This window comes from Rhipicephalus microplus, chromosome 6, assembly GCF_043290135.1.
Source record: "Rhipicephalus microplus isolate Deutch F79 chromosome 6, USDA_Rmic, whole genome shotgun sequence".
Lineage (NCBI taxonomy): Eukaryota > Metazoa > Arthropoda > Arachnida > Ixodida > Ixodidae > Rhipicephalus > Rhipicephalus microplus.
Window position 1 is genome coordinate 200,179,212 of NC_134705.1, and position 25,995 is coordinate 200,205,206.

Sequence of the window (25,995 nt, forward strand, 5' to 3'; positions counted from 1 at the left end):
ACCTAAATTTTGAGAGCCACTTTGCGTGTGACTGAATTTCATTTTTTCCCCTTTTTGTTTTCTTTTCCAGCAAGCTCAGTGAGAAATTTTTGCCTGCCAAACTTTTCTTGCCTCAAGGTCTAACGGTTTGTCACAGAAGTATTTCTCTTGCGGTTCAAATTGTTTCTGAAGTACTACTGCAATAAACATTCACAAATCCATAGTAGTCTTTCCCACATCTAGGTCATTGTCTGGTTCATTAATACTCTTTTTTTGCACAAAACTGGCATATTCCTCATTTTAAGACATTAAAAAGCCATTTGTAACTTGAATTTTGTTTTTAGCATCACTTTTGACATACAAACCACTCTACTATATCCAAGACATATTTTTTAGATTGGCTGACATAGTTTTACATTTGTTCTGTATGATAGATTTGTCATAAGTGATTGAAGTAAGCCTACAGGTCAAGGTACTACTGCCGTAAAGGGGCTTATCACATGAGGGGGAAGCAAGTGAAGTCACTAGCACGCAAGCACTACCATCTTATTTTCAGGTACCGCTATTGATGGTACCAGAAGCCCAAACTACAATCAACTACCACAACACTGCAAAGCTCTACCAGAAAAGTTTAAAAATAGCATGCTAAATATAAAACAACATTGCAAAAGTAGCAAGACTATTTCTCAACTATACGTGGATATTCTAAAGGCAGCCCTTGAAGCATTCTCGTAAGCAAGCTCACTAAACCACTGAAACGTTCAGACCAATGTCAATATTTAGGTCAAATCGATTTGTCACAACCTATCGAAACAAAATCCATTACAGAAACCTTCCTGGCACACTAAAAGGAGCACCAGAATTTAGCAACTTGGTGTCCAGGGCACTGGCAACATGCCGTCAAATAGAAGTGTTCCTAAGGCTTTAAACAAACGTAACGCAACAATTTCGAAAAATTACAGCAACTGTGTTTACTATACAATAATACATAATAATAATTGAGGTCTAACGTCCCAAAACCACCATATGATTATGAGAGACGCTGTGGTGGAGGGCTCCGAAAATTTAGATCGCCTGGGGTTCTTTAACATGCACCTGAAGCTAAGCACACAGGCCTCAAGCATTTTCGCCTCTATCGAAAATGCTGTCGCCACGGCCGGGGATTCGATCCCGCGACCTGCAGGTCAGCAGCCGAGTGCCTTAGCCACTAAGCCACTGTGGCGGGTAATGTATAATACTATACAAAGGCTTTCGTGTCGCTTGTTTACATGTGTGCACTATTATGAAGATGATGCCTTCTAGCACACCAATTAGATGAGCAGCAACAGTTGATACCACTGTTCAACAGTGGCTCTTTTAAGCACCTTTGTTTATGAAACTCGCTTCCAGAATCATCCGGCTAAACAGCGCGCTACTAAAACTCTCGGTTACTACAGCAAGAAAAATGGCAAAATGGTAACACGATGGCATCTCATACACTTAACAGTTATTTATAAATGGCTAAGAAAATTTTACACATTCTTAGAGTGTAATCTTGCACATCTTCTGAGATAGAAAGTTCTGTCATGCAGCAAACATTTGGTCAACAATTACGCGATGGTCAGACGTCACAACAGCAACCAGAAATGGCAGTGCTCTCAAAACTTTTGTCGCCTTCTATGCAAAAATGGGGGGCAGGAAATAGACAGCTGCAGTTATGCTTACTATAACGAATATAGAACGATCTCCGAACCACTTACAACATTGGATCGATACATAAGCGCCTAGGCTGGAGACACGAATTAACCTGCTCTGTGGCTGGCTTAATCTAATCCCACATCGACAGTTTGCTAAAAAGGCCACCAGTGACCACTACTGAAAGTCTCGTGAAATTGCGAACGCCACATAGTGTGCAATAAAGATATCCACTTCAATAAAATTGTTAAGGTTATCGCACTCTTCAATTTCAAGCTTTGAAAAAAAATGCTTGTAAAACTGATATTCAGCTATAATAGCTCTAATGCTTCTTCATGCGTTGAAAACATTTCTGAATTCCCCCAGCGTATGATCCAAATGTGATGCATTATTCCGAGGCACTTGCCCTTTGTTTAATGGCTGTTTCATCCCTCTCGCGATACTGCGTTCCGTTCTATCACAGAATGCGTACAAGATTGAGCCCCTGAGGAAACTTGTGCTAGGCTAACTTACACATTTACTTGCAAAGGTGTGATTGTAATGGAGTTAAATCTAGGGTACTAATGACTTCACTGATGACTTCTGAGACTGCAAATTCCGTTGCGGTTCTAAAACGTTTCAATGTACTGCACTTCAGAATGGAGCAGGCTCTTCAACAAGGTAAATTCGCGCATAAAACTGCATCGAAATTTCCACTACACTGCGTTTACACCAGAACAAATAGTAGTGGTCCCCTTCAGCTGTTTCAAGAGCAGCACAATGCATCACACAAGCCCAAAATCATAAGCAGTTTATGTATCATCAAATACAATATTGGTAAATTAATGCGATACCCCTACGTTGTTAAAGATACCCTCTAAAACTTCTCTCGCAAAAAGGCGTCTCCGTGCCTGTCTCTCCCATCAAAATGTTTTTTAATGCTCCATGAGTAACCATCCATCACACACAGCTGCTACCACAGCGTCACGACTTTTCCCTCTTTTTTGTAGTCTAACTTACTTGAAACTTTACTGTTGTGACACCATGCGCACCAGCCCATTGTAATCCTAAAATTTGTTGTAGTCTAGATAACAGACATGAATAACAAACATTCACAAGATGATGCACAGTAATGTGTGCTGTCTCATGTACAAAAGGCACTGAAAGTTTATGGTATATGAATTCCACAAAATGAATTGGTTCTGAACAATTTGTACCAGCAAACTATAGAGACTTCATATCATAAGCTTCAATATATTGAAATATTAAATATATTGAAGTTTTCAACTTTTTTTTTATCACTTCATGCTCATAAAACTTTGTCACAAAGGAAGGCCAAGGCAACTAACTCTCGTGGCGGATGTCGCATGTCACATTAACGGTTGTCCGCAACCATATATTTATACCATTAGTACCGCGTAAATAATGTATTACTGCAATGTAGTACAGCTCAGCTGTATTGTACATGGATGTTATCAAATTAACCTTTAAAATTTTGAGCCTAGCCACCGTGCAACTTTTGTAACAGGACACAACACATTTTGCCCCTTCATTACACGTTCTTTACATAATGGTGAAGACCAGTATGATCGCAGACTTTTGAAAAATTAACTGGCAATCATGCAGAGCTGTCTATGTTACAGCAGGACTGAGAAACAATGAACATCATAACGCTAGTTGGTATGTTGCTCTGAATCATATTTGCGGGAACCTCTGATACTAATTAAACCCAAATCCTGAGAAGTCTCCAGAAGTTTGAATTCCCAAGAGCACACTCTACTGCACAGTAAAGGGCAATTGTGAGATGGAGTACTGCTTTTAAAACAACTGCAGGGGATTGTTTCACAATCTATAGTGTAAGTTTACCCAAGCCATTAGCTCCCTATACAATCATCCTGAATAAACCTTACATTTTAACGCATACAAATGAAGCATCATATGGTGCACACGCCAAGACTGTTGCCATAGAAACACCTCATTTCACATTCAGAAGGCTGATTTTTTTTTTGAAGAGAGAGAGAGGGGGTGAAAAATACCGGAGCCTCTTTCACAGAAATGCCAAAGATTTGCACTCATTCAACACGCAACCACGTCGAACAGCCCTCGCGACAAATTTCACATGCATTTCAATAATTTCTTATGGCTTCCACATCATACTTGCTCTCCTTGCAAGAACTACAAAGCTGACAAGGCATTCACAATTTTCACATTGATTACATCGCAATATTTTAGATGTTATTTTGAGGATGCAGAATTGTCACCAAATGTGTAGAATATGTTTCAAATTATGAAGGAGTGGAACTCGTACACATTCAGCCTTGGTTTGATTTCAGCTCACGTGCTTGGCACAGCTGGCTTCAGGCCGACCATGCGAGCAGAAAGTGAACAACCGCAAACCAAGCAACGACCCAACATGCACAAAATTTTCCCGCAGCAATAACTTGTTAACTTTACTAATAATATAATGACTGAACAATACAACCCAGAATAGGAAAGAGCTCAGTTAGTCTGCAGTATTCATTTAAAAAAACTGGGCACGCAAACACAAACACATGAGAGAAGTTAAGACACTGCAAACTCCCAGCTTTTTAGAATGAACAACACAACTTGCGTATTATCTGGCAGAATTTTTTTGGCCCTCAAATTGTTTCAATAGAAAAACAATGCATTAATATATACCATTATTCTAATAATGCCACAATAATTGTTGAGCCCATTGAATCGCACTCACTTTACAGATATTGCATGCAACCGATATGGAACTAGTGATTTCGGTGCAGATGATATGGAAGACATATGGAAGTTTATGGGAATGCATGTGAAACCATTCTCGACACGGAGGAAAAGCGCTAACGCAAACACGACCCCTGCGCTGTATGTGCGGGCGGCAGCCATGGCACGCCTTGCACTGGCATCATCAGCAGGGGCTGTGCCTGAAGCTGCGCATGAGTGGCACTAGGAGGCTGGGAGGACCTGCCTGCCTCAAGAACGGGTGCTGCAGCAGCTCGAAGGCCGTGGCCCGCTGCGCCGGATCCCGCACCAGCATTTTTTCCAGGAAACCCTGAAGCCTGGGGGATACCTGGTGGGCGAGAAAATATTAAATAGGCATGGGCAAATATCTGAAGACTTCGACTCAAGTAAAGATTATCCAAAATTGCGAAGCATCTGAAATGAACAAACACATTTTATCGCTCATAACCTGCTGCAAAGGTGGTTTCACTGCAGCAAATAGGGTGCTATGCTGTGAAAACACCCATCTAAAAAAAAACCACATTGCTGCGAAGCCACACTTCAAGGTTAAATGTACATACAGTTAAACTCTTTCATAGAAGGGCATGCTCTGGGCAGCAACTTGTCTTTTATATGAGATGTCTCTTACAAGCGGGGTACGACATATGCATTTTCTTATCAACCCGTATTTTACTGTAGGCACACTGGTGTCTTTTAAACAAGTTATGAAGGCTCAGGTCTTCCTCAAGTAACAAACGCCACTTTTTTCTTTCCGGAGCCTGCCCTCATACTTGAAATGAAATTAAATTTAAATTGAATTTGAGTTTATCTCTTGTATCAGTGCCTCTTATAAAGGGGTTCAACTTTATTACCTTCACCTTGGTTAACTACCTTTTCAGTTTAAAAAATTGTTAAACGGGCTTACGTACACTAAGTATAGTAAATTTCAAACCCTAACATAATTTAGTGCTTTCAACTTGGGCCCTATTATTATCCAAATCCTGCCACTATTCATTTTGCTTCCACTTCATTAAAAAAAAAAAGTAACATTTGCACACAGCTAGTTCAATTTGCAAAAACATTGCACAAGCTTGTTCGGTTGCAACATGTGCCCTTTTCTTATATGTAACACATACTATTCAAACTATTCCATTTGAATCATTTGATGAAATCAATTTTAATTTGGAACCTCAAATTTACTATTCGCTCATCCCTACCAAATTGCCATGCACTCATTCATAGCATGAAGTTACAAACAAGGCAATACGAACTTCCAGGAAAACACCCCCCCCCCCCCCAACTGATGAGAAGTTTGTCCTTAACAAAGAGGAGGATAATTTTTTCACCAGTTGGAAAGAGAAGGACAAAATTTTCATCAATTAGAAAGCTCAGTTCTTGTGAAGTCCAAATGAATTTCGTTAGTGCAGCTTTGTGCTGTAAATGGGCGGATAACTGTTGCACTCTCTTTCCAGATGACATTTGCCCCAAGTAAAATGAGCCCTAACCTTGTGCGTGTTCTTGAGCTTGGGTGGCGGCATGTCTCGGATGCGCCGCATGGCCTGCAGCGGTGGCTCGTTGAAGAAGGGTGGCTCGCCGTCCACCATCTCGATGCACATGATCCCCAGGGACCAGATGTCCACCTCGGGGCCGTACGGGAGCCGCGAGATCACCTCGGGTGCCATCCAATAGGGTGTGCCCACGAGGGACTTGCGCTTGGGAAGCTCCACGGACACTTGTGCACAGAAGCCAAAGTCTGACAGCTTCACCTGCACATCATGTGCCGAGCGTAGCGTTCAAGACTCGACTACTCCACTAGTTCAAAAAGCTACCATTTTTCATCTTGTCTGTTGTAAGTGATTCGGCATGTATGTGCACATAAAATTTAACTTGAATATTTATGAATTAGAAGACGAGAAATTGAAGAGCACAATCCTTGTTGGCAACATATTTATAAATAAGGCTACAAGTAACGAAGCCATAGCAGAGGGGGGAACTAGCCTTTTCAGCATCTTCAATGCTTTTACCTTCGCTGCGTTCTTATACAGCATATAGTGATTCAGTTACAGCTGTACTGTGCTCAAATCAGTATAGCTGTACTGTGCCCAAATCAGTATAGCTGTACTGTGCCCAAATCAGTAATTTACAAAGCACTAATGAACAATGAGAAAGCAGTTCAAAAATTTGCAAGAACCAAAATTCATGAAGGTGCCTTAAGCCTTTCCTGTCCCCAAGTGCCGCCAGCTTGGCATGGTCTGAAAGCACAAAGCTTAGCAATTTCATTCTCACCCTTTTTGCACAGAGCTGCTGGATTCGAAAATGGGAAAAATAAAAAAAGTAAGGGTAAAAGAAGGTTCAACAAAATTCTGAATTTATGTAGATCTTTGATTAGAGGGACAGGGAAAATGTCTTCCATGAGAACTTCCCTCCACTGAGCAATGTACTGGGGTGCAGCAGTCAAGTCCAAAACTTCAGCAGTCAAGTCCAAAGACAATATTGCATTCATGACGCAATAAAGTTACATGCACAAAATGGTCACAATGCAGACTGCATCACTGGCGATGCTGTAGCAGCAAAAAAGCGTTTAAGGGGAGACGCTCCTCGAAAGCACTTTTTTTTTGTTATTCAACTTAGAGCTTCAGAAATTGGACCACTGATGCAGTTTTTCCTCCTGATTCCAAATCTGTAATCAGTTTTTACATAAGTGCAATAGTTTGGGAGTTGTGTTTCAAGTAATGGTGAAACTTGATAAGTTTTCCGGGAACTTTCGCGCATACTAAATGTTCATGCAGAGAGTTGTTCAATGGCTCCTTTTGCTCCCTATTAGCCATAGAGTGCCGATATCTAGCTAGAAATTGTGCTCCAACTTTGAAACTATGAAAAAAACATCTGTGTAGCAAAGTACCCTTTTTTTTCCACTCGACCACCATTAAATTTATTAATAGATATTTACAGCTGATAGGTTGTGCTGATTCAAGTAGATATCGGCACCCTACGCACTCTCCTCAATGTGTGTGCCAAATTTCGTCGTCGTATGACCATTCTAAGTGCCCGAAACACTTCCCGCAAAAAATGCAAATTGGCCAAAATTGCGAAATGAGAAAAACGCGTTTGAAAGTTTGAAAGTCTGTATTTACAAAAATGAAAAACGCAGTAGCACGAAACTTGTGCTGAACACATACACACATGTCCAGAGGGAATATCAGTTGTCTAAAACTCTCCAGCACCGTAGGTTTTCCCTTCCCGGCTGGTGCGGCAGGACTCTTCCACCCGGGCCCTCTTGGCTGCACTGCGACGGTGTGCCCTCGCCTCAGCGGTCTGACGCACATTCATCTTGTGCATGCGCATGCTGTCTCGGCGGTCGCTGAGGGTAACCAGGGCCTCCGAAGGAAGCACCCCAAGCTCTTCCAGCACCTTTTCAAAGCTCGCGTGGCCCCGGTTGAACCACAGGACTGCAATGGCTGTGGCTGTTTCCACAGCAGTCCGGGAAGCAAACCGGGTCTTTGGACACAGCAGCCATATTTTGCTGTTCAGGGACTCGGCCGCGTTCTGTGTCTTGCCGTGGAGGCACCGGGCAAGCAGCTTCGCATCTGTGAGACGCTTGTAGATTGGGAGGACTGCCAAACCCTGGGCCTTGGTCAGGAGGGGGGTGTGGCACGGTGCAGGCTGGCCCTGCGCCTCAGCACGTCGGTGCTTGCACCACGAGTCTGGGCCTGCAGGACAGAACTTGTGACTTCCAGCACCGTCTGTTGAGCACGAGTGCAAACATGAGGCCCATATGGCAGTGTACATCTTGTGGACATTTCCCCGATTGTTCACAATGGCCACCTGAAAGTAAGTTTGAAGCTTCTGGATGGTGGTCTCCTTCAGCTTCTCCCCTCGTGGAAGTGGCGTTGGCAGCTTCCGCAGGCCGGTGCCCAGACGTTTCGCCACGTGGTTGGTGCACTCCTCTTTTTCAATTGGAGTGTCAGGGTACACGTTGGCATCACAGACCCCGTTGTAGGCCTTGCTGTCTCCATCGCTTAGGAAGATGGTGAACCGCAGGGGTGTCTCATAGTCCACAGTCCTCTGCCAAATGCGCACTGCAGCTTCGGCCTCCATGGCATGCGAAGAACAGTCGCAATTCTTCTCACAAACGGGATGATGAAACGCCTGCCATGTTTCTTCATCGCCTCCCATGTCGTTATGCAAACTGCACGCCAGGCAGAAGTTGGAAAGCACTTCATAGTCCAGGCACAAACCAGTGTCCAAGGACACTACAGTTCCCACACCATTGTGGCTTTTGTGGCCTCTTTTTTGCCATGTGCCGTCAAACATGACTGGCACGTCACTGTTACCAGCCACCTCTTTGGTGACGCTGCGTGCCCTTTGCATGTTTTCACAGACAGCCTTCACTGCCGCACTGTGAATCTTTTTGCCGATAGCATGGAAGGTCTTATGGTGCATAGGGTTTGGCAATCCAACTACTGCACAAAATCGTGAAAGTTGCTCATGCCCGATACCGACGGCACGCGCTGCAAGCACCACTTTCAGGTTCACGGCAAAGGCGTCACGCGAACTCCCGCTGTCGTAGCTTCTGCTTGCACCGCGGCCGCCATCTGACGCGACCCGCTTCGACGAGTACGCGGACGAAAGGATGCTCTCCGAGCACTCCGCATTCTCGCAGTGTAGCTCCAGAAACGCCGAAAGGCCTTTCCGCTTTTTATTCGGTGCCCGAACTGCGAGTTTACTCTCGTGACAAACGGGGCATGCCGCGCCTGCGACGACGGCCGTCAATGCACCCAACTCGCACAGCACTACGCTTTCGGCACGATCGGCATTCGGCCTGACGTCGTTTTCGAATAACGCGATCTTTTTCTGCGATGCACTCACAAAATTCACTGCAGCGTTGATCTCGTCGTCGCAGTTGCCATGGTCGACGTTGCCGTGGTCGATGTTAGGCCTACCGGCCGCTGGCCCGTCGCGGACATTTTCGTTGGCGGTGGCTTTCTTGTACGTCCTCCGCCGCTTCCCTCTAAACTTGTTCTTACTTCTGTATTTCCGATGGTCGGCAACGGCCTTTTTCGGGCTTGCCATCGCACGAAAACAGCGAAAAATAACTCCGGAAAACAGTGAAGCGAACTACGGCAAGAAAACACGGGTGCTGTCAGCCAATGGCGGCCCTGCGTTAGTGGCGCGCGGTTTGAAACGGCGGGAAAAGACTGTTTTTGTTGCTTTTTTTTAGATTTTTCGTGAACGTACGAGACTTCAAGAACCGGGATCGTGGAGAGTAAGGACAACTCTACACGAGCCAGCGGCCGCAATATGGCGGACAGCTCTCTTCGCGGCCCCGCGAGCACGCGAACAGCAGCCCGTTTTGTGTAAATTTCGTGATGCCGCGCGTCACTGCCGCTCACTCAGACGCGTTTTTCACTGACTTCTGATGCTTATTTCGCTGTGATATTTTCAGATGTCAAAATATAATGTATAAAGATGATAAAGCAACAAAAAACAGAAAAGGTGAAATTTGGAAAAAAAACGCGACTTTTCGACCCGCGTCTCCCCTTAAGATATGCACTTTGCTACCCTCGTCAACTAAAGGCAAAAATGTGAAGTTCTGCAACAAATAAGAAGTAAACCAACATTTGTGGAACCATGCACGTGTGCGACCGAAAATGTCTGATCAAATGACGCACCCTTCCATCGCTGGCCAGCAGAATGGAGTCGGACTTGATGTCCCTGTGAATGACGCCTTGGGAATGGAGGAAAGCCAGGGCCTTGAGGCACTGTTTGCACACCGTTGCAATCTGCTCTTCATCCATTCTGCACCGAGATAAACAACCCAGAGCTGTGTGACACATGATTACAAAGAAATGCATTTTAAGTATTTTACAATACTGAATCGTGCAATAAAGAAATGGTGAACATCAGACTTGCTCATTGAACGGAACTTAAAATTGTATTAAGTTCACCATTACACTGGCAGACAAGCAATATTCAAGCACGAAAGGACAAAGTGGAATATCGTATTTACTCAAATCTAAGCCGACGCCCAAAAATGAAGCTGGGAAAAAAAAATTATCTCGAATGTAGGCCGAATAAAACAGTGAGGAAAGTGTTCACAAAGAGAAAACATTTATTGAACATGAAGATGAAACAAAGCGATTCGTTCATTATGCAAATAACTCGAGAAACATACAACCGCTCGTCCTGTAGTGTGTTTCTTTGCCGTTATTTGCCGCGCTGCTTTTGGTTATTTGCATCATAAAGATGCCGCGCTCATTCTGAGTCGTCGTCGTCTCTGCTTCCCTCATCGCAGTCTTCACACAGTGCGCAATCCTCAGTGCCATCAAGTGCATTGTACCGTATTTACTCGCGTAATCCTCGCACTCGCATAATTCTCGCACCCCCCACATCGCCCAAGAAAAATCCGACTTCTTTTTTTCCTCGAGTAATTATCGCACCCCCAAAAACTGCCGCAATAATGTCGTCTGCTCGCTCCAGCCACTGATGATGATAGCGAGCACCATCTAGCGCCATCTCTTAAGCATCACGTGTACTATTGCACGCAAATTCAATCCAAGCCAAGTCGAAGTGGCCAGTGCGCGTTGTGGCGTGTTTTGTATGCTGTGTCGGTAATTTTGCCACGTTATGGGGCGATACTGAAGCTACGGGGCTCCTTCAAGTTGCAAGTGATAGATCATGCACTAAACGACGGCAACAGGGCCGCCGGTAGGCCCTTTGGAGTCTACGAGTTTTGTGTTCGCTACGAGTTTTGTGGGCCTGCCATGGGCCTAAAACAAGGATTGATGGTAAACTTTATTTCTTCAGAAGGAAGTTGCGGACGATTCTGTTAAATAGCCATCAGCCCAATACTGACGTCCTACGCTTACCTTTTGAGGGCTCCTGTTGAGCAACAAACGCTACCGCTACGCCCGCAATGCCCACAAGCTTTGCGTATGGTGTTCTGATTCTCAGCTATTTGCTTGCACTTTTTGTGTCTCAAATAAATCTTGCCTTGTGTTGAACCTCTGCTTTTATTGTTGAGCTAAGTTTTAATTAGTACTTCTTAAAGCTTGCTGTAAGTTGCAGGTGTGAGAATCCCGATTTGTGGCCACTTCGTTTTCTTTTTCGCTGTGTACGTTTTCGTGAAAAGTTTTCCCCGCATAATTCTCGCACCCCCCAACTTTCCATCAGTTTTCCGGCAAAAAAAGTGCGAGGATTATGCGTGTAAATACGGTATATGCCACACTTCTTAAAAGAGCGCACACTCAAAGTTCCTGGAACGTCGTCCCATGCTCCAGCCCCTCCAGTGACGCACACTTTTTTTCGTCCATGCCAAAGTTCCGGCACGGCTTGAACGTTCGATGACGACTCCGTGGCTAGGACAACTTTCCTTTCATAAGTGGCACTATAATGACACTGCCTGTTCGGCACTATTTATCTACGCCACACACAGACCACCAGAAGTGCGACTCGAAATGATAAACGGCTCGCCTCAAGCCTCAACACTCGCCAGAATGCTCCAATTCATATAAAACTTGTTTTTGCGCATAACCACTTCAGGCATACTTCTTCATGGACGTCAGTCACTGCATAAAAAAAAATTGCACAGAATTCATAGCAAGTGCGTAGCGGATACCACGCTTCACAAAATCATTACAAAGGATAGCGTAGTGAATGCTGACCTACTACACAAAAATTATGCTTATTAACAGCGTAGTGGATACCCAGCAATGTGCTTGTAGCAGTTACCCGAAGAGTGTTTAGAAAAAGCTCTGAAAGGCTGCTCTTCTAGCTTTCACTGTGACTGTACTGCGCAATCCGCGCAGGCAAGGCGTTTTTTTTTTACTGGAAGCTCTAATAGCATATTTTTATGTTCACTGCTGACCGCCTTCTGATGTTTGCACACGCTTTCCAATTTGAGGTATGCACTGCGTTTCTCTACATAACCTGTGCTGGGGTGAAGCTTTATGCACAAGCACACTCAACAGACTGACCTGGCATGTGTGACAATGTCGGTGAGGGCTCCACCTTCAAGGAACTCCATGACGACCCAGAGCTCATCGCCCACAAGGAAGCTGTCGTACATCTCGACGATATTTGGGTGATGGTAGTCTCGCATGATAACCACCTGCACAGAAAGGGGTCATAGCATGTTGGATATTTGACCAAGAATTACACTTATTTGCAATCTGCACAGTCTACGTTACTGAACAACTTGTCATGAAGGCCTTATGGCTGCGGGCTGCCAAACCATCCATACTCTGATACAAAACTGCTCCTTTTTTCCTTAAGTTATGACAAATTTTTCTTTCGTTTTCCTGAATTTGCACAAAATTTCTCGCTTTACGAAGATTACACTGCTGACCTCGTTAAACAGAAGCTCCCTGCGCTGCTGCTTGCGAAGGTCCATCTTCTTGACAGCCACCTGACGGCCGCTGGGCTTTTCGGTAGCTATGCACACAATGCCAGTTGAGCCTTCACCAATCTTCACAAAGTTGTCCAGGTTGTCACGGGGGTCACCCGAACTAACCACCATCTGCAGTGCTGCTCGGAACTGCAAGCAATGCCATAACAAATAGTTTTAATCTGACAATATGACAACATACCAAAGCGCTTGTTGAGGCCGTTTCACATGACACACAAAGTAGTGATTTTCAGGCTGCGAATTCGCTCACAGCTAAAAAAAGCGCAGTTTGCTCTCGCCGCAGCAGTCCACGGCGAGCTTCCAACATGTTGGAAATTTTTGCTCTGATCGCAGCGGCGGGAGCGATTTTTGGTCGAGACCCATCGAAATAAGGCTGGTCCGGCGAAGCCCACAGGTCGTCAAAATAGAGTCGACGTGTTTGTTTTGGTAATGGCCGATGCTATTTGTTTTAAAATGAATTTAAACTGGAAAGTGTTTCTAAATGACGAAACAAGTGGGCCCTTCGTTACTGTTCACAGAAACTTCATGATATCACAATGCACATATTATTGCATTACATTCGTATCTGTCACAAAGAGCAATGGCAAGAATTCGCCACTCCAGTTGCAAAGCGAAAATCGCGGACCGTTCCAGTCATTGTGAAACGAAACCACCATTAGCGACGGTTGCGAACAGAGCGATTAAAGCGAACGGAACCATTTTTTTTCGCTGCAATCACGGCATGTGAAACAGCCTTTAGATAACCATATAACAAACTGTGGGATGCCATGTCGATAAAAGTACGCATCCCAAAATAAAATGTGACGATCGTTTGTTAGCGTGGTAGCAGCAGTGGGGCAAGCATGCTGTTGCTGCGCTCGAACAGTTGGAGAAGCAAGGATGATACCCAGCTAGGCAGCTTGAGTATTATTGCCTACAGTGGTGACGTAAGCCTCCGGTGAAGCTGTGGTGGCGCTGTCCATTATCAAAAGCGTGTTGCAGCAAGTGACCGAGTCATGCCGGGCTAACCAAAGAAGAGAAGGATGTTGCGCAGGTTCGTGAGCAGTGGTCGTCACAAAAGCATTTCAGCTTTTAAACTTTGGGCCCATATAACATTATGCATATGTTGCATCCATACAACGAAATGTATTTATATGTTATATCAAAAGAACAAAGTTTCACTGCTACCACTGGGAAACACCAAGGCAATAAACTGAAACTTTTGCTGGTGCCCGTTGTATCATGGTGGACTTGCATGCGGTTTTTGAAAACATTATTCTAATTGTTGGTGATGTTGAATAAGCCACTTATCACTCGAACCTTTACGGCTACTTATGGGGGTAACTTGTCACACAGTGATAGTTCAATAGTATCTTGGGCACTGATGCAAGGCACGTATAAAATGTGAAACTATGCTACATCAACTAATATGCATGCTGATACACATGCCCACTTGTGCCTATAGCCGTTCCAAGTTTATCGCTTCAGTCTTTCCTTCAACCACAGTGAAGCTTAGACAAACAGTTAAACCGGGCAGAAGTTCTTGTTTTTTACACAAGGTGTCTTTTGTGAACAGGGTACTTCGTATGAATTTTCTTGTCTACCCGTATTTTACTGTAAGCACACTGGGTGTCTACTATACCTATTTTTCATCTTATATCAGTGTCTCTTATAAAGAGGTTCGACTGTATTGAAATCACGCCTAAACAAGCTTCAATTCATCAACATATATGGCACACATACAGAGACTGCAACGCAATGCAGCTCTAAATGGTGTTGCAAACAGTACGCCAAGGAGACAGACCTGCTCATGTGACAGCCTTTGGTGCTCAGGTGGGTGATTTGACTGAGGCTTGCCTGCCACCGGTGGTGGTGCATGGTCCATGGTTGCTTGACCTTTGGCCATTCCATCCTGGTGAAGATGGAGGAAAAAAAAAATAAAGAGCCATGGATCAAGCACCTCTAACAAAGAAATGTGCTTCACAGTTGGCGGCTCTCAAATCTCTTGCATTCGTCCAATGTCATCATCATTGCGTTGCTGAGATTCGCTGTGTATGTGTCTTTACATGTAGGCTTTCACAATATCACACCACCTACAGGCACGAAACAGAAAGGATAGTTTTCTCAGATTTTGTTGAACAAGGCATGATAGGCATGTGTGTAATTTACCGTATATACTCGTGTAAGGGCCGCCCTCGTGTAAGGGCCGCACCCCAACTTTGAAAGCGGATATTTCGAAAAAAAAAAAAAAACAAAAGTTCAAAATGTCCCGCCAGAAAAGTGTAGTTAGTTCATTTACAGCCAGATGGCGCTGCACGCTTTTCCGCTTTTATTCTACTTCCGCCGACGCGCCGACCACGCTGTTGACAGCGCGCCGCCATATTTGCCTTGTGCGGCCTCTTTGTTGGCATCGTTCCTAGCATCGTGTCGATACGTTGGCAGCGCGACTTCAGATCGGTGTCGTCGGTGTCACTTTGTTGGTTGTAGTGAACCCTGCAGAAGCCAGCGCACGTGACGGACGATGGGCCGGCATCTGAGATCATTCACTGCAGCATTTAAGCTGCAAGTGATTGACTATGCCGAGGAGCACGGGAAGCGGGAAGCTGGACGAAAGTACGACGTCGATGAGAAGCGCGTGCGTTACTGGATGAATCAGAAAGATGCCCTCGCCGCTACTAACAGGAGCCGAAAGGCGTTTCGCGGGAAAAAGTGCAAGTACCCGCAACTCGAAAGCGAGCTCGTCAACTACGTCGTCGACACACGAAGGGACGGCTACGCCGTATCGACTGACATGATACGCGTCAAAGCCCTCAGCATCGCTCGCCACATGGAAATACCCCCGGCACAATTCAAGGCAAGTCGGGGCTGGGCTACGCGGTTTATGAACCGTAACCAGCTTTCTATTCGGCGCCGAACGACGATTTGCCAAAAACTGCCGCGCGAGTACGAAGACCACGTCATTAAGTTTCATCGCTTCGTGAATGCTCTCAGGAGGGAGCATGAATACGACCTGTCCCAAATTGGGAATGCGGACCAGACACCTGTGTGGTTCGATGCACCGGAAAGCACCACAGTGGATTTAAAAGGTGCGAAAAGTGTGTCTGTGCGCACGACTGGTGCAGAACGCCAAAGGTGCACTGTGATGTTGTGCATCACGGCAGACGGCAGGAGGCTTCCGCCGTACGTCGTATTTAAAAGGAAGACTCTCCCAAAAGAGAAGTTCCCTCAGGGAATCGTCGTACGTGCGCAAGAGAAGGGCTGGATGTCCGAGGAACTGGTCGTTGACTGGATTAAGACCGTCTGGGCAAACAGACCTGGAGGGCTGTTACAACGGAAAGCCCTCCTTGTTTTGGACAGCTTTAGGGGCCACTTGACCGACCGCGTCAAGAACCGAGTTGCCGCAACTCGTACGGACTTGGCCGTCATTCCCGGTGGCCTGACGAGTGTGCTGCAGCCGCTCGACGTATGCGTCAACAGACCATTCAAAGTGGAATTTCGCCGATGTTACTCTGAATGGATGGCTGGAGGCGTCCACGAGAAGACCCCTACAGGACGGCTGAAGCGGGCGTCGCTCCAACAGGTGTGTGAATGGATTTTGAATGCGTGGCGTGCCATGTCAGTAGAAGTAGTTGCTAAAAGCTTCAAGGTAACGGGAATTTCGAACTCCATGAACGGCACCGAAGATGACCGTCTCTGGGAAGACGCGGACGCTGAGGCGAGCTCCTCCGAGAACGAGGACAGCGAAATGGAATCCGAATAAAAACATTTCTGGCATGTCATTTGTGACTCTTGCACTCTGCTACTGTTGCATAAACAGTACAGACCTTTGGCCTGTACTGCCTGTACTAAATCGGCCTGATTCGTGTAAGGGCCGCACCTAGCAAAATTTTCGAAAAAAAAGTGCGGCCCTTACACGAGTATATACGGTACCATAATTACTCGAATCTAACGCGCACCTTTTTTCCCGTTAAGCGAGTTCATAAATCGCATGCGCGTTAGAATCGAGTACGAAAAACAAAATGAGTACGGTCATTCTATTGCCATCGGTATTCCAAAATGGCCGCCCCCTACGTGCGTCGGCCATTTCTGCCTATGGATTTCGCATGTGCAGCACTTCGTACGTGTGCTGAGGAGTTCGTCATCTTGGTGTGCATTAGCATCGAAGGCATGGAAGGGCCGACTCCAAAAACTCGACGAGTGCACCACGATGCCGCTTTTAAAAGAAAAGTCATCGCGCGTGCCGAAACGGACGTAAATCGGGCTGCATCGCGGTCGTTCGGATTTCCCGAAACGTGCGTGCGGGACTGGCGGAAACAAAAGCAGAATATTGTCGACAGCAAAGATTCACGCAAAGGCTTTGCGTGAGCGGACCACAGCAGGGCCGGTTTCCACAAATTGAAGAGCTGCTCGGCGAGTAGGTGATTGAGCAGTGAGCGGCACAGCGGCCCGTGACGACAGAACTGCTCCAAGTGCAGGCTATGCAGTTAGCCTTAGAAAAAGAGCTAATGCGGAGCCAGTTTAAAGCCAGCAGGTGCTGGCTAACTAACTTTATGAAGAGAAAAGGCTTTTCCCTCTGAAGGCGAACGGGCATATACCAAAAGTTGCCAGAGGAGTACGAAGAAAAGCTTCAGTTTTCAGAGGTTCGTTCTAAACTTGCGGCACAACAACGGCTCCCTGCTTGGGCGAATCGCGAATGCCGATCAGACACCTCTTTACTTCGACATGCCTGGCACCACAACCGTCGAGAAGAAGGGGGCGAAGCAAGTTCGCGTGCTGACATCGGGCCACAGTAAAACTAGGGTGACGGCAATGCTCCGTTGCACGTCAAATAGGCAGAAGCTTTCCCCGTACCTCATATTTAAACGGAAGACACTCCCGAAAGGAGTCTTTTTCCCGAGTGGTGTGATTGTGTGGGCCAACTAGAAAAATGGGTGCGCGTTGCAATCGATGTCTTACTTTTTTTTTTCCCGCCGTCGTGGAAACCCGGTGCGCGTTACAATCGAGGGCGCGGTGGAATCGAGTAAATACGGTACTTGTCAGCAAAATGTGAAAAATTTATTCAAGCATATCTTCTTTATTTTTTTCAAGGTCAATGAATTTCTTTGAGCCACAATAAAACCGGAAACCATGATGATGTCGTATCTAAAGTGAAAAAAATTACATCTACAAGTTTGGAATGGCATAGAGTAACAATGTAGTATAGCTGAGAAATGGGGTGGCTGGAATAAAAACAACTATGAGCGCTGATTATTGAAATCCAGTGCTCTACTTTCTGTCGCACGTTAGAAAGAGAGGAACAGGAGAACCAGCAATAGATAAGAAAATATGGGCGTCACATGATAAAAGCTATGTGGATCAGAGAGCCAAGGTAGCTGACAGTCTAGCAGACATACAGAATAACTTGTGCAGGTCGTATAATGCTTGGGGCGATAACTAGTGTGTGAGTGGGTAAAAGAAATGGAAGCCAAGGAAAGCAGGTGGTGTCAGATGGTGGTTGGTTGGATGATATTGAAGGGGTGACTAGATGAAAATTTTAGGGTTTTTTTTTTTAAATCAAATGAAAGGACACTCAGGTGCTGGTAAGCATAAGTGCACCCTGAATAATTATTTGCAATATGTATTTAAAAGCCAACTCTGGTTCCTGCTGCACCCCGATGTCCGCACATAGCAAGAGTCTCGTCACGCACTCCCGCAAGATGTGTGCATCACCAATGAATTCACGGCGGCTCAGCTCCAGGGATCTATTGATGATGCACAAGGGGCCATTTTGTATGTTTTCGTACCTGATGTCATCACAACAAGCCATACTGGAACGTGAAGTCACCAGATTCAACGCTGTAGCCTGACATTTCACGATAGTGTCGATGTCAGTAGGTGCGCCATCAAAAAATCTATATGAGAAAATAAGATATGGAATGGAATAAAAAATACTTTATTTTTGTCCTGCAGGGCACGCTTGGGGCGTAGCGAGCGTCTCCCGCGTAGGGACCGACAGGGAGCCTAATCAGCATTTACTAAGCTTCAAACATGCTCAGAGCTTCCACTGTACTCAGTATACTTGAATGGTAGAGTAAACTCAGCTTTGAAAACTGGTTTCAGTGCCCTTTCAAGTTTGCAGATACAGTCAGCAGACATGTAATGATACCTTCACCTAAAGCAAAGGTTGTATGTTTGGCCCCTGCCGGCAGAAAGTTTTCTCTTCGAGTCCACTTCACTTTCTTCATATTTTTATATTTACTAAAAATAACATCCCCTTCACTTTCCTTGGAATTAAAGCTAAAAAAAAGAGAGCCCCTGAAATTTCCCTCGTGGTACATGAGAGGGTAATTCAAGGTTACAAAGTGAAGTCTATAACCTCCAAGGGACATACTGATGTCTGGAAATGTGTACTGAGTATGTGCAGAAAAAAAATTAGTAATAATAAAAAGAAATAAACAAATAATAAATGAAAATAAGAAAAAGTAGGGAAGAGGTTGACAGGAATACACATAAAGAATAAAAGACTGGTACTGAATGTGCCTACCCTTTGTCTTTATTTCTTCATGCTGCACATAGCACCAAGTATAATCAAGATACTATCGAGGCGAAAGCCAACTAGACCACCAGTGCATTCTTCTAATACTGATGTTCATTGCAGGCCCTCAGTATGGCCACTGCAAGATGAAGACTGCTCACAGTGACGAAACTCGTGAGCTGAAAATTGATTTTTGCCTTGCTAGATTGAACCACCCAGTGTAAGAGAGCACAAAGTAAACTTCACTGACCCGACCACCGTCCACCATGGTCTGTCCTCCAATATGTGGCTGCTGTGTCTGCTGCACAGGCACCTGTGGATGTGGTCCCGCAGGCTGGTAATGGTGGTGGTGATGGTGGAGATCGTTTGGCACTTTGGGCTTTGGCGGGGTGGCTGGCAGTTCCTTGGCAACTGGTGCTGGCCCAGGCGAATGGCTGTGGCCCGGGTGAGGTTTCGACTGTCCGTACTGGTGAGGATTTCCCTGGGTGGCAGGCCGGTAACCATCGGGCGGCAGGTGACCCGCCTGCGAAGCGTAGTTTGTGTTTTGCGGAGAGACCCTCTGCTGCTGCTGGAGTTGGGACGGAGGCAGCTGGGAGGCCGGATGCTGGTATGGGGCAGCATTGGGGTAGCCACCAGGATGCTGTAAATCCAGCGAGAAAGTTCATTGGATGCAACACAAAAAGATTTTAAATTGACCCCTTCAAGCACCTCCTATGAAGAACTTCTTATAAGTGCGTAAAATTTGCCCAACACTATATAAAAAAAACTGAGTATTGTATTGCAAGAAAAATATTCTTACGATACATTGGTTTTTGTGTTTTCCAAAAAATTTAATTAAATTATATTTGCGAGCCCATATACTGTGAAGTCATTCATGTTCTTTAATGCATAAGTAGAATCAAATCTTTGGCTAAAAATCTCTTGTGATTCTGTTTTCAATTATCTCCATTCCTAAAAAAAAAGAAATTATAGCTTTGGCACCACCCACACAAAGCAGCACATCAAACAATTTGTTGACGGCGGAGGTGCCTTCAGCGAAATATGCAACAGTACATTGCAAAATGAAGTTAAGTGAAGATATATATTATGCTGGAGGTTCAGTGCATCCAAACCTTAATGCGTCTTGCACTTTCTTAGCTCCCGATTGACAGAAACAGAAATAAATTTCATACACAACTGTGTGGAAAGCACCTTAAAGGGACCCTGAAACGTTTATTTTTAGTTTTGTCAGCGTTTAGAGTAGAGCATCATCAAACCATTTGCACCACAAATTTAGTGACCCACCATATACCAAGGCCGCTACCGACAATAATATTGTGCGCTCCTTCTCATCTCTGCCTGGCCTCAACTCATGAGGCGCACTGGCGATAGTAGAGCTCTCACGAGTGCCACTCGACGATTTGAGCTTTTACCAATCTGGACCCTTGGAATAGCCGACAGGTTGTGCACAACCTCGGAGGCCATGGTGCCCGGCAACACGCACGCCATCTGGCAACAGAGACCAAGTAGTTCATATATGCTCCAACAGATGCTGCCACCTTACCAGTCGATCTTATTTTTGTGCATTCTACACCCCAAGAAGCCAATCAGGTCGGATGCCGCGGTGACGTGGCTGTTGACGTGCTCTGGCCAAAGAGCATGCCACTCTATGAATGGCCAGTTTAAAACGCATTCGGCCGAGTCGCTACGATATGCAGAGATTTTCTGCTTTAAAGCGTTTTAATAAATTACACGGTCTACGCAGAGAGCTCAAATCGGTCTAAATAATACTCGTGACTTGGTCTACTGGCCCAATGCGCTCGTACAAAATCGCCAGAACCTTTCAGGGTCTCTTTAAAAGGTCAACAGAAAATTCATGAGGCAAAGTAACAAAGCCAACAGTGTCAACAAAAAAAAACTTCTCTCCCAATGAAAAATTGAAATGCCCCTAAAATGCCTGCTCCGTACTCTGCGACTCCAACAGCTCAGGTCTGGAAGACAATAACAGTGGTGCATTTGAAGCCTGAGAATTTTATGCCTAGGACTGACAGCTTCCTGCTGCATGTATACAGTCGAGCCCATATATAACAGCCCCACTTAAAACGAACTTTTGCTTAAAACGAACAATATCCGCGTGAGCGTGAAAATATACATTAGTTCAATGGCACGACATCGCACTTACAACGAACGTCTCCGAACGCCGCTGATCGGTTGCAGCAAACGGAGTCAGCGGTCTGCAGACTTCCCAGGAAACTACTTTCGACCACCGATCAGGCATCGAGGAGGTGCCCATACATTGTTATTGTTAAACGCCCACCCTGCTTCCGCGACCCTCCAGTTGCCGCTCTCCCCGACCCATGGAGGAAGGAAAGCTGTTTCCTTGCTCCATGACTGCTTTTTGTTATAACTGCTTTTTGTTACGCACCCCTCCGTCCTTTGTCCCCTCTTGCCCCCTGCTACTCTGAGCACCCCGCATCGCCAGACCAGGCCCATGTTTTCACACAGCCACCGATCTTTGGAAGACCGGTCGGCCATCTGCCCTGTTTTTGATCGATGGTACTGTCGTTGGCGTCGCCGGCCTGGAGTGACCACACCATTTGCCAACATCGTTGGCCACCAACTATCCGATAGTCTGAGTCTAGTGCACGCACGTACGCTACCCCATTGACTCTGATAATTTGCAATTCGTTTCGTGTTTAGGACATGTTCTCGTTCACTTCGCACTCAACTCAGCATGCCTTCCGCCCGTGTGCGGAAGCGCGAGAACGGCTGTTAATTTGGGCGAAACGAATCGGGAAATGTCGAAGTTCATGAGGCCACGCAAACCCGGTGGTGCAACAATGATTTTTTGACCACGGCCGCCGATTCTTCGAACACCCCCGCGCGCACCGATCCAGGCGGCAGTGCTATGACTTCTCCGCGCGCGGGCACTCTTCCAAGTCTTTCTACGCGCGAGTTTCGCGAACCTTTCAAGCAAGCTACCTAACCTGCCTCCTTCCCGTGTGTTTTGGTTTTCAAGGTCGCCCTCCCGCCACATCCTCTTTATTGTCTTTATCGAAACACCTTGCCCTTCTCTCGCAAATCTGCTCTCCTTTCTTGATCACAACCCCTTTGCCCGTCTCCACCGCTCCCAGCTTAGTTTCGTTTTCTAACTGGAAACAGGCCCAGAGCTGTTCCACGCGTTCTGGCATGTGTGTCATGTGTGTGCGTCTTGCTCGCTCTTGGAGTGCGTGTATGGTCACGATGGCAGACAGGAGGACTTGCACGCTTTTTCCTGCTGCTCAACAAAACATCGAAAATGTGACTGCTTGGCTTGAGCGTAATCCGCGCCATAACAAGCAATTGCCAGAACTTGTTCAGTTGTACTAGCATCAATGTGACATCTTTACATGATATCATCACTAGGTCAAAGGTGGACCGATCACGAAGGCCATGTAAAATTTGGTGAGGTGCTAACTGTAAGGGGTATGAGGTTAATGGCAGGTACGGCGGGCTTCTTTATGGTAGCTGGCTCCCCGCCGTCGTCCACATAGCTGATGCTCGCCAGTGAGGAGACGCGTTCTTAGAGGAAACGAACGAAGGTTCATTTACATGATGAGAAAGATTGAGCTCTACAGAGGTTCAGCTCTATAAAAAGCTTTCAGAAAGGAGCAGGATAAGATTGCCTGAGAAGAAAAATGCGAGTTTAATTTGTAAGACTCATAAGTCGACTCACCTCATTTACAGAGTACTGAGGTGGCATCCCAGAAGGCGACATCCGGTGTCCACCGTTGAGCGCAGGCGGTACCTTCCCGTTTGGAATGTGCGGTGCTGGGGCCTGGTGGGACTGAGGGACACTACCACCGTGCGCCGGATGCATAGGCGAAGGACCCCTCGGGTGTTGCTGGTTGACGTGCGTTGGGGGATGGTGCATGGTCGTGGCATGCGGAGGTTGTGTGTGGTGCTGCTGCGGCTGTTGAGGTGGAGGGTGATGCACCGACTGTGGAGGGTGGCCCCCTGCTGGCGGAGGAGCACCTCCGTGGTGAGTCTGTGATCCGGGGATGGCGGCGGGTGGCCGGGCGTGCGGAGGAGGCACGGCGGTGCCGTATCCAGAGGACTCCCATTCGCCGGCATCATAACGATCCTGGCCCGAGCCCCAACTCTCTCGGTGAGGCGACGCCTGCCGCAAGTGCTGCTGTTGCGAAGGTGGCTGCTGTTGTTGCTGCCCAGCGTGAGATGGCGGATGATGCATGTGTGGTGGAAGGTGTGGTGGAGCGTGGTGCGGATGTGATGGCAAGGTGTGTGAAGGGGGCAGGTGGTCTCGGCTTCCATAGTGGCCTGGGTGTGGCTGTTGCCCATTGTGCGGTGGCAGTTCCTGGAAAAAAAAAGTATGAATGAAATTTTCCCAAAGTCAGAACTAGTGCCACTAACCCAAGACCTAAACTAAAATGCTACTACCTGGTTTATTTCATTCTTTCATTTATCATAAGCAGATAAGGTGTGTGTTTGTAGTGAACAAAGATTTCACTAAATAAATATTACAGTGCAAGCTGACTCACTCAATTGGGCACAATATAAATTTTGAATATTGCATGGTTTTCAATAAAGCTAAGATTGGAAAGCTGAGTAATTAAATCACCAATTTTGCTAAATTAAGGTACAGTCAAACCCTGCTACAACGAAATTGAAGGGGCACGGAAAAAAATTCGTTGAAGTGAAAATTTCATTCTAGTGAAATTAAGAAAATATAGCCGATCTTAACTAGCAAAACGAAGAAAGGTTTATTCTCAAAATCCAAAAAGTTTCCGCTGCTTTTTATTCTATCCCAGCAGCGTCACGACGTCATTCCCACCCATGTATAGCGAGGCCAATGTGAAAAGCACGTTGAAAAAATTACTAAAACCGCTTTCATGAACGATCAGCAGCTGTCCGCCGTCAAAACACTACGATGGCAGCAGGGTATCGTGGAGCGGTGACTTTTGCCCTATTTTATGCTATTCTTATCAACCATCACTCGCGGCTAGCTGATTTTGTTGATGATGCGGGCGAAAAGCCGCTCTGATTAGTTACTACAATAGTCAAGCGCGAACCAAATGATAAGCATTAGAATCAAAAAAGGCATCGTTCCGCAGATGCACCCAGCAGCTGCGCGAAAAAACCATGAATTAAGCAACTGAGCTTCAGCTTCGGATCGTCTGCGGCTATACAGTAAACCCAAGGTTTAACATTTTGATGCATTTTCAGAACCGGAAATGCATCAAAATGTTAAAGTTTACTCTATAGCAATAAATATCCGAGCCTGGAATCGCATTGTGAAATTTCGTTGAAGCAGGACGGCAGAAGAAAAAGTGTTCGTTGTGGCGACAATATTTGTGCATTGACTGCTATGGACTGCTGACGGGAATCGTGAATTTTTCGTTGTAGCGGGAATTTCGTTGAAGCGGCGTTCGTTGTAGCAGGGTTTGCCTGTACTATCATAAAGTGCTCAATTATAGCAATACAATTTGACAATTTCATGGATATTGAATATTGTAATGTTGCTTTGACTGTACAGCCTGAAGAGACTCCAAGGACATCCACTTTTTTCAGCCCCAACAAAATCACACTAAACAAGTGGTTAGCTAAGGTAACACTGCTGTGGTACTTTGCAAGTTGGTGATGAAAGGTAAAAGCATCGAACATGGAAAACCACAGGAGCCACTACAAAATTTGGGCTTGCTACTTCACTTTAGGTTTGCACATACGGAAAAAAAAAAAAAAAAAAGCATGTGCAAATTTTGACATGTTATTGCGCCACGTACCTGTTCAGAATAGTAGCTGCCATTGTGTGATGGAATGCCGTGAGGTGGCTGGGGCGTGATGTTGCCAGGCTGCTGGCGTCCCTGCACAGACATTGGCCAACGTTAACTTCCTATGTGCACTGTTTTTCTCTTACCCTAAGAAGGCAACAAGTGGCAACCTCTTCTACAGAGCAGTGTAAACAATCTCTTCTAGTGATCAACTGTAGCACTATTGGCATTGGCAATCCCACAAGAAAACGAGAATCTATAAATGGGCATTGATGCACGCAAGGTCAATCTATGTGTGCCCCCAACAACCATAGAGTTTCCTTTACATGGAACTCTGGCACTTGTGTCTATGGAAGCTGCAACGCATAGCGCAAGCATGGGAATTATGGGTAGTACGTGGACTTGCCTAATTTTTGTATTTAATGCTCAGTTTGGCTTTGCATGGCTTTATTCTGCTATACCCATCATGTGCTATACCCGTCATTTCCGTGGTGGCTGAACGATGGCAGTGCCAGAGTCTCTTCTAGATGTGTTTAGGAAACTCTATGCCCACAGCCTGCACACACCTATAGTGACAATGTGCGACTCGCCTGTGCTGTGTGCTGCCCAGCATGTGGTGGGTAGCCCTGGGCGTTAGTGGGTAACGACGGGCTGTCAGGGGCCTCCTGCGAGTCAGAGGGCCTGTGCACGTCCTGCTGAGGGTGGTCCTGTGGGTGAGGCTGCTGAGCATGCATGTAAGCAGGGGCATACGCATTCGAGTGGCCCTGGAGGTGGTCAGGTGGGAGACGCCCTCCTCCCATCGGGTGCTGAGCCTGTATGGCAAGGGCACAGTGCTTGAAATGAGAAAACCATCCACATAACGTGGAGCTGCAATGATGTGCAATGAGCAACAAAGAGGAAAAACATCAGAGGTTAGTGTTAATGCTGAAGCAAAATGACTAATTAACCAAGAGAACTAATCAAACCATTTGAATTGTAGAACCTGT

The 25,995-nt window shown here is 45.9% G+C and overlaps 1 protein-coding gene across 2 annotated transcripts in view; it reads right to left on the bottom strand.

The window, feature by feature from the left end:
* Positions 1-4,217: 4,217 nt before the first annotated feature.
* The window catches only part of mbt (serine/threonine-protein kinase PAK mbt), a 41,619-nt gene continuing 19,841 nt past the window's right edge, over positions 4,218-25,995 (bottom strand). For both annotated transcript variants that reach the window (XM_037418290.2, XM_075867565.1), the window contains exons 4-13: positions 25,600-25,821; positions 25,022-25,102; positions 22,957-23,595; positions 19,513-19,902; positions 14,553-14,660; positions 12,710-12,898; positions 12,339-12,472; positions 10,035-10,161; positions 5,868-6,128; positions 4,218-4,711 (exon numbers count right to left, since the gene is read on the bottom strand). In XM_037418290.2, the coding sequence (XP_037274187.2) occupies positions 4,550-4,711; positions 5,868-6,128; positions 10,035-10,161; positions 12,339-12,472; positions 12,710-12,898; positions 14,553-14,660; positions 19,513-19,902; positions 22,957-23,595; positions 25,022-25,102; positions 25,600-25,821 (2,313 nt within the window). In that variant the 3' untranslated portion in view covers positions 4,218-4,549. The remainder of the gene's footprint in view (positions 4,712-5,867; positions 6,129-10,034; positions 10,162-12,338; positions 12,473-12,709; positions 12,899-14,552; positions 14,661-19,512; positions 19,903-22,956; positions 23,596-25,021; positions 25,103-25,599; positions 25,822-25,995) is intronic.